The sequence below is a fragment of the Oenanthe melanoleuca genome, chromosome 8 (assembly GCF_029582105.1).
Source record: "Oenanthe melanoleuca isolate GR-GAL-2019-014 chromosome 8, OMel1.0, whole genome shotgun sequence".
Classification (NCBI taxonomy): domain Eukaryota; kingdom Metazoa; phylum Chordata; class Aves; order Passeriformes; family Muscicapidae; genus Oenanthe; species Oenanthe melanoleuca.
In genome coordinates this window covers 6962395-6977085 of record NC_079342.1, presented here as the reverse complement: position 1 = coordinate 6977085, position 14691 = coordinate 6962395, and the positions used below count along the sequence as shown (strand labels likewise).

At 35.0% G+C, this 14691-nt stretch overlaps 1 protein-coding gene across 1 annotated transcript; it reads right to left on the bottom strand.

Moving 5' to 3' along the window:
- Nucleotides 1-1509: 1509 nt before the first annotated feature.
- On the bottom strand, nucleotides 1510-14675 carry AKNAD1 (AKNA domain containing 1). The gene is made up of 15 exons (XM_056497813.1): nucleotides 14660-14675; nucleotides 13378-14537; nucleotides 12640-12699; nucleotides 12198-12327; nucleotides 11946-12094; nucleotides 11796-11855; nucleotides 10452-10585; nucleotides 9989-10115; nucleotides 9142-9305; nucleotides 7797-7882; nucleotides 6455-6571; nucleotides 6258-6368; nucleotides 5369-5450; nucleotides 4418-4565; nucleotides 1510-3797 (listed from the first exon to the last, which is right to left on the bottom strand). The coding sequence occupies exons 1-15, from the start codon at nucleotides 14673-14675 to the stop codon at nucleotides 3678-3680; spliced, it is 2664 nt and encodes an 887-aa protein (XP_056353788.1). The 3' UTR covers nucleotides 1510-3677.
- Nucleotides 14676-14691: the final 16 nt, after the last annotated feature.

Sequence of the window (14691 nt, the reverse complement as noted above, 5' to 3'; positions counted from 1 at the left end):
GTGTAATTGTGAAAAATCTAAAGGCTTTTTAGATGGTTCTGGGTAAGGTAGATAATCACTGAATTATTGAGCTGTTCAAATCACAGTAAATAACTTTTGAGAAATGCTGTCAACTGTGCACTGAAGTACACTTTATATTTAAGTATATGAGAGATTATTACTGAAGTTTTTTTTAAAAAGTTAATTTCTTAGCAAATTCTTTATGATTGTCTAAATACTCTGTCTGTTTCAGAATTGAATTGCCTGTGGTACAGAAATTCCAAAATTAAGCATGTCTCTGAGGAAGTAGATGGAAGGGGAAAGTAGAGGACAAAAAGGGAAGCAGCTCAGTCTTTCAAAGGGTTTGGTAATTTAGAAAAGAAAAGCACAAAGCAAACAAAATGACAAAACCTGATGTACTAAAGAGAATTTACTTTTTAAAAGTTTTGTAACATACTAAGAAATACTTAAATTTGCATTGAAGGGAATAAAAAAATCAAATTGTATGGATTCTGTAGTACTGGTACTGTTTAGATTTCTCTTCAAAAATTACTTAATTAAAATTACTGAACTTTTAAAGGGATGTCATATTTATGTGCCTTGAAATATTAGTTTGTTTTATGTAGAACACAAGAGAAATGTTATAATGAGAAAGAATAGATTATTCATGGCCTTTTGTTGACACTTTTTTCAATGATGAGTATTTATTTTTTGTTCTGTGATTTTGGTTTTTTTCCATTTATTTTTGCTCTCAGGTTAACCAGTACTTTAAGAGAACATTTTTTTAGATGAGTTCATTCAGAGTTAATTAGAAGGTGGAAAAAGGTCAAGTTCTCCCCTTACATCAGAGAGGAATGAAAGGGGAGAACATGACATAATGATTCTAAAATGTTGCAGAACATGAGGCATGATGAGAATAAGTGGCTGTAGCTTTCAAATGCACCAAAATGAGTTTGGAATTTAATCTACACTGACTTTTTTTCAGTTGGACTACAGAACAACACTCTTAAATCAACTCGTTCATCAAATACATCACAATCTTGAAAAGTGCAGCAGAAATATGTGTTGTTTTTGTGAATTCTTGTTTATAAATCTAACACAGTAGAAATCCAGAGTAAAAGTACTTATCGAAGAAATGCTATGTTCAGTATTTTCTTACTAAAGATGCACACTTGGTGCTGAAAAATTATACTAAAATGATACGTGCTTCTTACACCTTTGGCAAAAAGAATCCAAATTTGTTGTAACAGCTATATGTAGGTGCAATTTTTTTCCCTATTCCTAAAGCTGGAAAATAGTTAAGTACAGAAGAAAATAGCTGATATTAGTGTTACACTTAAGGACTGAAATAATTGATTTCAGTACTATATAAAATCCATTGTGTTGATATTTTTTAAATTGAATAGAGTTGAAAAAATACCAGCTCACAATTCTGGATTACTTCTTGTAATTCAGGAGTTGTCTTTTTCCATGTCTCTGCTTCAGGCTATCACCAGCTCACCCTTACAGTTGATAACTCAAAAGTCTTAGTGTCTTAGTATTTTTTTTTTTTTTTCGTCCCTTATCCACTTTTTCCATCAGGCAAAGCAAAAACAAATGTTACTGTAAAGGTGGAATAATAAGGATGCTTTATGATAGGAAATCTGGCACCAATACATAACTCAAAACAGTTTATGAAGTGGAAGTTTAATATTAAAGATATTTGGGTTGTTTTCCCTGAGGATCTTCTCTGCTACGTTTTTCTAGATCAATAATCATATTATCAAGAATGTGAAAGAATTCTGTCAGGATAAACAAAAACCTAGTATTTCAGAGTACATGTACAAGGTATATTATAATTTTGAAAGTTCCTATTTTCATGTTATGCATATTAAAATACTTACCTAATGCTACATGTAGGCCCAGCAATTGATTTTAAATTGAATCTGGAAATCTAGACAAGATTCAGAAATTACTAAGGAAAATTAAAGGTATGGAATAGTCTTCATGTCAAGAATGGCTAGACTAGGATCCTTGATCAAGAGGAAAAAAGATGATTGTGGAGTGTGTGATGGAAGCCTCAAAAATCCTGACAGTGTTCAGACTGAAGGGTTATCTTCCTATTCAGTGTGTGAAGTAATACATGAAACCTGCAACTGTAAAATCAGAACAAAAGGACCTTTAGAATCAGAGATGTCAGGCAGTAATGACATGCTCTAAATTGTTATATGGGGGAAAAAATCCTCAACAAAATTATTTATAGAGCTAATAAGTATAAATGTTACTGCTGATTTGGAAGGATTCTGGGCTTTCCATTTGCCAGAGAATGTTCTGAGGAAATGTCACTATGTGACTGACCTGTTCAGTCTGATCTCTCTTAGGCAGCTGCTGTCAGGCACAGGACAGCAGGTGCAGGGATCCAGGATAAACAAAAGGTTTAGAACAAGCTGTTCTTGTGATGTGAAGAGATTTCTGTGAAAGAGGTGAATATTTTTTTTATTTTTATTGTATATAGGAAGCTGCAGCAATTCCTTCATTTATTGAGTTAATTTGCAAATAATGGGGACATTCCAAACATTAAACTAAATAAAGCAAAATCTGGGATAATAAGTGGAGGTAAATGAAGTTGTACGATATACAGTAAGAGGTTAAGGAGGAAGAGTTAATGGTATTGTTGATTGTGAAGGGTGGAAGAAAAAAGCCATTGACTCAAGCTAGTGAGTAAGTGGCACATGGCAGTGAGTTTAGCAATCACTGCTTGTATGAAGAGAGTCTGAATTATTTCTGTATCCACCAATGGTGAAATCGCTCAGGTTTGCCTGGAAATGACTGTCCTTTTTAAGGAATCCACTGGCATTTCTAATTTGGTTTTCATCAGTCCTTATGTACTTTGGCTTCAATGAGTAGCATCTCTGATAAAACAAGGCTGTTAACAGCTTGCCGTTAATCACCGCAGGTAAATGGATGTTAGTAGGAAAATAATAGATGACTTTTCTTGGCTCACTAAATTTCTATAGTATTTTAAAATTTTCCAACTTACTATCAGCTAAAATGTCAAAGCCAGATATATCTGACAAATTAAGGACATCACATTGAAGGAACCAATTTAATTGTTACATGTACATAGACAATAAATGGTGTAATTCAGTCATTGCAACATATGAAGATGTTTCTTAAACAACTCTCAATGTAGGGCACTCTAAAATAATTCCAAATGTTGACTATGGCTTTGTATGTTAACATGATGTTTGCTCCTAGATGTCTCAGATACAGAGGCTGTTTTCTCTTGGTGTGATTAAGCAGCTGCTGTTACAGTGTGGGAAGAAATGATACGTAGTAATGACTGAGTTGTTTTTTTTTTCACACTTAGGAGTGGGGGAAATCCAAGTCAGAAAGTTAATTTTGCTTGTTTGAGCCAATTCTTATTAAGCTGTCGTAAGTGAATACTTAGGGAAGGTATCTGTACAGAGTAATGGGGATTAGCAAACCTGCTAAAGATTTTGAGTAGACTTAATAATTTGTTTTACAGTTCTAAGACTGAGTGTAAATGTGGAATATCTATGTATGCTCTAGTATGGTTTCATACCAGTAGGTGCAGACCAGCTGATGAAGTTAGCTAGCTGACTTTTTCATGTTTGTTTTTATAATTTTATTTTTGCAGGGATACTAACACTTCAGCATGAATCAGCAGAACAATACAGCATTTGAAAACTAAGTAATTAAAAGTCTTTTCTTTTAACTTTAGCTAGGTCTTCTGAAACTGCTTGTACCATTCGCTCTGTAGCTTTCTTCAAACTGTTTGCTGTCTCTATGGCATGATCCAGAGTAGAATTTAAAATCTGTTGGAAATAATAAAATGTACCTTTATTAACAGTGAAGGCAAATATATGCATAAGTACTGGAAAAAGGTGATGTCTAAGGTTTTGTCCATGATTTTCACTCTGAATACATGGTGAGAAGTAAAAATTGACTCGTCATGAACTGCTGTAGGATTCAAGTTGGAAGTATCTGTTAATTACTTCTCTCTGACTGTATTCATTTGAACCGAGGGACATTTATACCTTTCTAAGATATCAGCTCCAGTGTGGTCCATGTTTTTGGTACTGAGAAGGCTTTCTTGAGGTTTTGATAGTGGTTTGTCTAGCTAGGCTTTGTTTCAGTATATGAAACGCAACTCTAGAGATAAGATCCAATGCTAATTTTTGGTCTATTTCATAATTTATGCAGGGACTAAGTTGCACAATAAGGCTGTACATACATGTATGAAGATATATACTAATTTTTAAGCCAAAATACTTGGAGTTTGAACTGCCTCTTGTCTTACCCTCAAATGGACTACACGTGCTTAGGTTGCAGTAATCAGCTTCCTAAGAATGGGATGTTCTACAGTGCCATGATCTAGGGAGGTAATCCTTTCAAGAAAGTTGTGTGACTTTTAATTTTCACTCCAGAGTCTTACATTTGCATAGGAATCATTGGCATTTCTGTCTCTGATGTTGATTGCAGATTTTCTTTGGGTAAATTTTTTGCTCGGTATGCATTGATGTGAAAGGATTATTTTATCATATTTGCTTGAACAGCAGGTTTTGGCAGCCTCAAAGGATTTCCTAAGAATAAGATACATAGAATAAAATACAATTTAAGTAACAAAAAGAACTATGAATCATATACATACAGCTTGATAGCACTTGGTTGCAAGTTAATTTTACAGTGAGTAGAATTTTCCATTGAATTGCAAAGCACAGTCCATCATTATTTGTGTTCTATCTGCACTGCAATGAGACAGAAAATGTTCTAGGGTGCAGGGTAAGGAAATTTCTCATAATAGCAGCACTCTGCTGCTGCTGTAAATTTCTCTCACAGTGTTCTATGCCATTGATTCTCAAGTGCAGCTGCTGTACTTCCAGGCAATTCACTGCTATTGAGTAAAGCTGTCAAAAATCTGTCACAAAGCTTCTTTGCATTTCAGTCTAGTCTGTGCTACTGTTAGGAATCCATTTTATTTCTGTCTCATGGTGTAATTTAATGTTAACAACACTTAAAAGTAGGATTGATGCTTATAGAGAAATAGTTGGTAGCAAACAGAGCTGCATCCTAATAATACAGGCCTGCTTTTGAATCTTTGAATGGGAATCCTCTTAAAGTGCATTTTTTTTTCATGACTGTGTTGGCTAAAGAAGTTACATTTTTACTCTTCATTAAATTAATAGTAAAGAACTAATCTAAGAATTGTTTACACATGTTCTTAGAGTAAATGTTTTAATTTCACTGAAGATTGAAATTTTAATATACAACATGCACTGTGACAGATAATCAGGAAGGATATTTTTTGATACCTGGTGGATTTTTCCATGCTGAATCTTTAACAATGGGGTTTTATGTTGTACTACTAGTTATCGCTACACCTTACCTTTCATGAAGTCTGGTTATAACTTCACCTGGCTGTTCAGTTTTTTGAGCCTTTTGAGTGGAGATTCTCTTGTGTGAATAAGCTGCAGTCGTTGAGGCCATGTTTAAAACAAAATAAAGGGTAATTTTCTGTGTATTTTAACATTTGCTTTCTCTTTAGCATAAATCAGACACGAAGTAACTATTGCTGCTGAATTAAACTTGAATATGCTATTTTTTTATAAATGAGGATAGATTAACCTTTTTTTGTGTTTGCTCTTGAGTTTAGTTGGCAAATGAAATGCAGATTCATATTCATACAGTGAAAGACTGCAGTGGGGAATGTAGAATAATCAGTGTCATAATCCTAATAATTACACGAATACTACTTTGATTTGTAGTTTCACAGGATTGCTAGAGACAAATAGCCAATTTATACTTTCTTCTAGATGAAAGTTTATATTTTTCTTTAAGCAATTTTTTCTTATGCTAGAGAGAGAGAATCTAAGTGACTTTAAAAGATATCTGTTCAGATGATAAACATTTGTTTTTTTAAATTAGGCTCTCCATGACTTTGCTGCATGTCACACAATATGAGGGTAGAGCTGGAATTTTCTTTGCTTCTTGTTTATACTATGTTAGGTAATGGCTGGCACTATAAAAGTTGGCATATCCTTCTATGTGGCTCTGCAAAATGAGATATTCCTACTGTAAATAAATATGGAAGGGATTCCTCTCATAAAGAACCAGGGAAAGTTAAATCTGTCATGCATGAAGATTAAACTTCACCAGGTGTGTAAAAGTTGGATTTACAGGGCTAATGATTGCTTATACTAAATTAAATGTGGCCTGGTACGTACAGTGCCCCTTAAAAAGCTAGTCTGTGTTTGTTAATTACACATCATACATACAGGATGAACCAGAGCTGTTTTTTCTGCATAGGGGACAAGACTGAACAGACTCTTTGTAATTCCTGAGTTTTACTTGATCTCTGCTTCCCCTGGGGCATCTGCATCTAAGTGCTGGAAAACAGAGAAGTGTGGTTTAGAAAAACAAAACTATAAGCAGTGTGTCCTTGTAGATGTTCGTATTTTTGTAATCACTATACCTTTTCTCTCTCCACATAATCTCATATTTAATGATTTGTAACTTAGGGTGTCACAGCTGACAAGGTCCTTGCTTTGTGAATCATTATAACAGGCTGAGGAGTCTTCTGAATCACTGCCTAAAATTAAAAAAAAAAAAAAAAAAGTTAAAAGGGTCTGAAATATGAGAAGCTTGGACTAATGTACTCAGGTAATTATTTGGCTTTCAGCATCATAATTTCAGAGCCTTTTGCTGCCATTAATGCTACTGTAATTTGAGGAAAATCTTTTCAACCCCAGGAGAGTGGGGAATTGAATTCAAGATTAGCTTTCAGCCCTGTCTGCAAGCTTTGAATGTATTATTCTGGTGGTGCTTATTTTCAGACCAGAAATTGTTGTTTTGGTTTTTTTTAAATTAAGTTCTCCATCTCCCTGTCCATAGTGTTATGGAAACAGTGCAGCAGAATAGGAATGGGATGACAACTTGAGCAGCTCTAGTATGGCACTGCTTTAACTATTGCACCAACAAGTACAAGCAATAATCCCACTGTATTATATTAAATTAAAAGGATATCACAAAAAGGTCAAGGACAACTGATAGACAAAAGGTAAGAAAACCTGTATAATCAGACTTAAAACTGAATGTAGGACAGCTTATGCTATTCTCCTTTAGTTGCTGATTACCAAAAGCTTCAGAAAATTCTGCAGTGGAAAGGTAAAATTGTTTTTACGCAGAATAACGAAGTTGAATCCAAAAACTGAAAGTGGAAGTACTGATATGAAGTGTCTCGGTTGCCAAGTTTGGAATCATCTTCTAGAATGTGAAATAAATGCACATCAGAAGAAAAAGCAACATGAAAGCATTGTGTGCACATCACTGTCATGCTCTTGAAAATGTTAGCAGTGGCAATATTTGGAAACTTATCTGGAAAGCTGAGTAAGATTTATAGAGTAATTCAGGTTGGACAGGACTTCTGGAGGTCATCTGATTCTGTCCCCTCAAAGCAGCCCCACTTAGATGAAGCTGCTTAGAACCCTGTCCAGTTGAGTTCTGAGTATCTCTGAGAATGGAGATGCCACAAGTGTCAATGTTTGACCAAACTGAACATCTTCCATTCATATCTTACTGAAAATTGCATTGCAACCTGTCTGTTGCCTCTTGGTCTGTCACTGAGAGTTCCACAGTGAATTTAACCTGGTGTTTTTTAGTTTCCTTTTTATTCTTACTGTTTTGTGCTATGCTAAGCAATAACATCTGTTAAAATGGCAATTTTCATGTTGAGACATAAAAGGAATGTATTTCTTCGCAGGATTCCCTAGCAGGTTTAAGCACAGTTCTGACCTTTATATGCCCTCATGACTTACTCAGGTTGGTATCTGATAAATCAGTTGGTTTTCTCTGTAGGAAGACTGGAGATGTTCCCATTTTTTCTTCCTGGATGTTTGTATTTCTTTGAGCATAAAAACAAAATATTTTAATTGTATCATAATATTTCTATGATGAGACTTATAAACATCTTATACTAATGGTTACTTCTTAATTGAGAAGAAATCAGATTTATTCACAGAAAGAACTTTACTTGTATCAGTTACATGAAAAGGTGGTAAGCAGGAGTTTAAATTAATAATTAACCAGTTGAAAAATAATGAAACCTTTAGTTAAAGGACACATTCTGACGAAAACACCTTAACTTTCCACAGCTGTTAAAAATGCTTAAAATTAGAGATCTTGATAATTGGAATGGTAAAGTAGTATGAAATCTTAGATACATCCATCTGTTCCCACTGATAGTGTTTTGATACAACATACATTAAATATGATTTGGTTTCTTAGTAACTTTGAGCTGTTATTTAGGCTTTAATGCCTTTAGAAAATTAGAGGAATATTTGAGATGTACCTTCTGAGAGAAAACAAGGTTTCTTGTTTGAGTTATTTGATAAGTATTTTTAACTTTGGGTGTACAGTATCTCCAAGTTTATTTGGAAAGTTTTCTGTCCATTCTTGAGCATAATGACCAGAAGATTGAACTAACATACTTTCAATGCAGAGTAAAAACTGGAAGCTAGGTGAGTTTTACTAGACAACTATTAACACCTACCCTGTAAAATAATCTGACAATTAGGTTAATATGACTGGTTTTTTCCCAGAAGATCTGCTTCTTTACTGGAACTTAGTTAAGTTCTCTTTTTTTAACCTTAGATTGGTTAATGGGAGACCATTTATTTTATTTTTCTAATCTCATTAAGATGTTTAATACCTATAAAATGCTTCCCAGGAGGGTGGCTATGGTATTGAGTTTTCACAAGGTTTTGATTGTTAATTATGTAAGGATTTGCATCCCTCCCTTTTCTTGTTTAATTAAAAATACCACATGAATATTGCCAAATTATCTTTTACTGGCACTGTACTCTGACTAGTTATTCACATCCTGAACTTGTGTGGCTGTCATGAATTTTATACAGAAGTACCATTTAACTCCTAGGTGAAAGTGATGGTGGTGTTTTAGCTTCAGGAAATACTTTCAGACTGAGAAAGATAGGAAGACCAGGCTAGGAAGAATTCTTGGGTATGTAGTTACAGAATTCCGTATTCTGGAAATATTTGTGTTGCTTTTCAGAGATTTCAGTCATCTTAATTGTCTTACTCAGCAATTAATTTTATGTATGTTTTTATAAAAACTTGAACAGCTGTTTCTAAGTTTTCACTTACATGTGAAGACAAAGATTGCACTTTTTGCCTTCTAAAGAAAGTTGATTTGTTGGTGGGATTGCATTAATTGTCTGACTTCTTTCTCCTTCATGATTCTTGTGAAGAATTGGAGTTTCAGTACCTCTTCTTTGTGGAAGATCAGCAGTGCTTGAAACTGCTGAGCTCTGTACAAAGTAACAAAGCATAGACATAGGTGTACCAGGGCCTTGCATTGCAAGGAATGACTCCCACCAATGACTCTCCTCAGGTTCTCTGACCATTTTTCTCTGAAGCCCAAGTTACCTAAAACATTGAATATGAAAGCATTTGCTGAGACTTACCTGTAGATTTGTAGAAAGCAGTAAGATTTTTTTTTTTTTTGGGGGGGGTTGGGGGGGGAGTGTGTATATGTTTTTATGATCTGGGAGAAAATATTACCATTCTTAGGAGCAAACTCAATTTTCTCTAGCACAATACTGTTGGGTCTGCTAGTAATTCTGCAGATTAAGATCTTGGACAAAGTAATCTTGGACAAAGTAATCTTTCCTCCCACAAAATGATAGTGATTAATTCTCCTTAGCTTTGCAGAAGCTAAGTTAGCTACTCATATTTTTTTACTGTGAAATAAATGCTTTTGAAACGGAAACTAAGAACATTCAGTATAGCTGTGCTTTTATAATTAGGTTTCTGTTACAGTTTATTGCATATTATAAAGTTAATATTAAAAATATTTTCTTTTGAATAACATGCTATCTAAAAGCATCATGCTCTTACTAGAGGAGAACATAAATCACACAACAGCACTTAGGTTCTCAAGACTTGCATCAATAAAACAGAGTAATTGTAGTCTTTAATAAAAGTCAGTTACCTCATAGAAAGACTGGCCAGATTCATAGGAAGTCAGTAACGATGACAGGCTGCCTTTGCTGCCATCAATTTGTTCTTGAATGTCTTCAAGCAGCATGCCAAGTCTGAATATTCCTCCTTCCACCCTTCTAAATCCAATCACAATCCACAGTTACTTAAAACTCTCTCAACTGATCTTTTATTTCTTACCATGATAACCATAGTGGACATCGCAGTACATTTCCCATAGGAAAAAAATAAAATGTATGGAGTTGACAGAGTCCCTTTCAAATATTTGAAATAATGAAATAGAAATCCCATTTCCAAGTAGGATATATAAAGCCCAAGGTGAATTTCAGCCAAACAACTTTTAGTTTACCACATTAAGATAATATTTTCACTTCAGGAAAACTCAAATGGATAAATTAAGTCAAAGACAGTCAAAGAAAAGATACTGATGTACTACTTAGCACTTCTCTTCTAACCTCTCAGGATCAAACTCTCCAAGGTTGATAGGCTTGTCCTTGTAGTTCTGCAGGTGTAAGTTGTGGTGCTCTTCTCTAGCTTTTAAATAATTTCTTTCCAAGGCATCAAGGTATCTTTTCAGTTGATTTAATGCCTTCATCAATAAGAAATAATTCAATACAAAATGTCATGATAACTTAGCATAAGTAGTTATCACTATGTCTTGCTATGTAAGCCAGATGTTATTTGCAGTGCTGTTAAGAATTTTGGTAGTCCTCTGAACTGAAACAGGACTGCATATTGTTGTCTTAGGTTGCAATACAGGATGCAACCAAAAGTATGTATTCTATCACCATGTGCTGAAACCAGGTGGGGCAGCGACCCTTATCTCCGTGGGACATATTGTCTGCTAACAGGCCATCTGTTAAACCAGGTGGGGCAGTGTACTTTATCTTTTCCACAACCCATCCCTCCTCCAGGAAAATATTGTCTGCTAATGGGCCAATGAATCTCACCTACGACTGATAAAATTACATCATTCCATTGGGAGATGCTTCACCCAGGGGCACAAGCCAAGCCTTTCCTACCTAGATAAAAACTGAGATTTGGAAAATCAGGGCAGCCTTTTCTCCACTGAATTCCAGAGGAAAACTGGACCTTTCCACATCATCACTGGACCTTCAGAAGAAAACTGCACCCTTCTACAGGACCACTGCTTCAACTGAACCACATTTGTCACTGCAGGAGGATGCAGCCACCATTTAATGGGACTGCTACCAACACCCTGACTGATGGGGTGTCAGGTATTCTGACTCTGTGAGTGTTTTGGGTTTGTTCTCTATAATACTGTATTTCTATCTTAATTTTCCTAGTAAAGAACTGTTATTCCTATTTTCCGTATCTTTGCTTGAGAGCCCCTTAATTTAAAAATTGTAATAATTTGGAGGGAGGGGGTTTATATTCTCAATTTCAAACAGGGGCTCCTGCCTTTCTTAGCAGACACCTGTCCTCCAAACCTGGACAATTGTATATTCACCTAATATTCTGTGCTGCTCTACTCTACTATGTCCAAGTAAAATAATAAAAGTTATTTCTGAACTGATGCCCTACATGTCAAAATTCCTAACTTACATGACAACTCCAGGCATTTTATTAATAGTTTTAAGTTGGAATCCTTAAAAGATTTAAGAATTCGTCCACCTACTGAACACCTTCATTTTTTCATCCTAATCTCATACCTTCAGTCTGAATTGAGAAGAGTAAACATCCATTTGAGGTAAACATCAAGAATCTTGCCAGAAAATTGTAAGTCTACAGCCATTTCAAGTGCATTTCACATAGCTCAAAATACATAAATAATTTACCAGATATTTGTCTTGTAAAAAGATTGTTTCCTGGATCATATGCTTAGAGAAGTCTTCCACCTTCAAGACAAAATATTAGATTTGTATTAAATTTAAACAAATATGCCAGTGAGTAAGGAATTTGAGTATACATTGAAACAGAGCTCTTACTTTCTTAGTCAGTTGCTCTGTCTGATCCTTTAGTATTTGAGACATCTTTTCTCCTACTGTTAGCTGTGGCAGTGAATCAGGATTTAGACACTGTGCTTCTACTGTCCTAGCTGCTGGTAGTGCTGATGCTGTTGTTCCAGGCTGCAGTCCTATGGAATACCAAGGTAAGGTTGATCAATTGCAATTTTGGTCCAAAAGTGTGATCAAATTGCATTAAATAGTCATTTGCATAGTTACTGTAATTTTATTTACTTGCTTTAAGCAAACCATGTGTAGGTTGTACAGGGACAGGAGCATGGTATGTGAAGACATCAGGTGGTGTCCCAGTGAGTCCTGAGGAAATGGCAATGCTGGTATTTGCAAAGTCTGGCTGAGGAAGTATCTGTTAAAATGAGAACTTTCATTATAGATACAATGTATAGAACACTTATGGACTTTGGCAAAAAACCTGTAACTCAAAATACAAATATTAATGAAATGTTATAACAACACCAGTTTCTGAGTTGATAGTTGTGTAAAGTGTCTCATTGTATAAATACTTAAAATACTTCTGCTCTGTGTTGTGAAAATATAGAGGATTTGTATAAATGGGAAATACAATATGAAGGTGACAAAATAGTTTTAGGGGATAGTCATAGTCCTAGAGGTAAAGAAGAATGACTTTAAAAAAAAAAAAGTATTTTGAGAGATTTACCTTAGGATTAAATCTCAGATGGTCAATATGATTCTGGATGTCAGCATGCTGTGTCAGCATCTCATTTGCAGCCAGGAAATAATAGGGAAAACTATTAAAACTTCTTGTGTCTCAAGCAATTTCCTAAGAAGTAAATCTAGGAATGGAATTAAGAATCTGTAAAGCTCAGTGAGTGAGCTCCATGTCAGTGCATGCAATTGAGCAGTGGTTATCTAATTACTAACAAGCTTTAAAATAAGTAAGAGAAATGTTGTTGAAAAAATCCTTTAGAAAGAATTGGCTTGTAAATAAATACTTGTCTCAGTAGTTGAAGAGTGTTAGATGTGAAAAAAGGCAAAGATGTCTTAGCATGGGCACAATATAAAAATAGAATGTTGTTCTTAAAAATGTATTTGAAATTCTTTTTGTAAATGTAAACATTTAAATTTAACACTAGAAATAACAATTTATAGTGGATTTCCTAATGATTTGATAGGATGCTTTATCATCACTAACAATGCTCCAGTGTTAAATACTGGAGTATTAAACAATACTTAGTTAAATAATTGGTAATGAGTTCTGTATCAAGTCAGTCCCACAGAACTTTATTTGTGAAAGCAGTTTTTGAGTCAAGTGATACTCACTGATACCTGCAGAGTGCCTCTAGAGCTAGTCATGTTAGATTTTATGGGATACAGAATATCTTACAATAAAGCACTCTTACCCAGTATGAAGAATTTCCCCAAGCATCCTAATTACCTGTAGCTGTTGCAGCAGTTCTGAAATACTACTTTCTTCTTGAGTCTCTACTTCAGCAGAATTGAAGTAATTCTTATTTTCCAAACTGTTGTTCACCGTTGCTGATTTACTTAGCAAAATGGGAAAGGGTTTTGCTCTCTCAGTTGAAGGAACTGTAATATTGTCAAGTTTTTTTGGTACTTTAATTTCTGAAGCAACTTCAGAGAAGTCAGGAAGGCAATAGTGAGCTTGCTCTTGGCCATATTTTAGCTCACAAGGTGAAACTGTTCTCTTGAACAGGACTCTCTCATCTTTCATGTTTTGAAAGGTGTGTGCATCTCCAGTCTCATTGATCAATTGTGAATATTCTTGTCTGTGCCCACATTGACAAGAAGAAAAAATAGGTTTCTTTGAAACAGGTCTGTTTTCATTTAATGCGTTTCCATTTTTGTCATAAGTCTTTATTTCCTTATGCTTCTGTAAGGGATGCTCCTCAGAACTCGTGGCCCCTTGTTCATGCCCTAAAAGGTCTTTGCTGTGTTCTGAAGGCTCAGGTTTGCTCCCGGTGTCATCGATACTTTCAGTACAGGACACCTCTGGCATTGTCTCACATTCAATCAAGTGGCATGTGCTTAGTAATTCTCCCCTAGAAAAATGACGCAGGAGGACATTGGACATCCTGGAGGTAGTTATGTGTTCTTTGTTACCTGGTTTACTGGAGCTACCAACAGCTAATTCCTTCTTGAAGGGAGCTTCACTTCCAGGCATTTCAACTGGAACTCCAGTTGTTCCTCTGGTGCCTCTGTGATGACTGGAGACTTCTTCAGGGTGTAGAGGAGTTTCATAATTGGCTGCTACTTTTATGTTTTTTTTGTCTTCAAAACAGGCAAATTTTAAAACACCAGAAATAGCTTTTGTACAACTACAGGCATACAAATTATCTGAATTATTGTTGTATTTACAGCTTATTCCTACATCCCCATCATAAACAACATAATCTTCCTCTTCAGTTGCATCTGTGCTACAGCCTAATGCATCTGAAAATGAATTATTCATTTGGGCTTTCATCCAGTCTGACAGTTTGCACTTCTTCGTGGTCTCTATATCCTGTTTATGTAGAATATCAAAGCCATTGCTTTGCCAGTGGTGGACAGAGCTTTTATTATTGCATGGATCAAAATCTGGAATATATGATTAATAGTTATTTTATATTCAAATATACATGACAGTAATTCCTGGTTATCTATATAATTAATATTTAATTATCTCCCTGCTGTAGCTTTTTTAGAGCAGTCGTACTGACATGGATGCTTCCCCATCTGCACTAGCATAAGT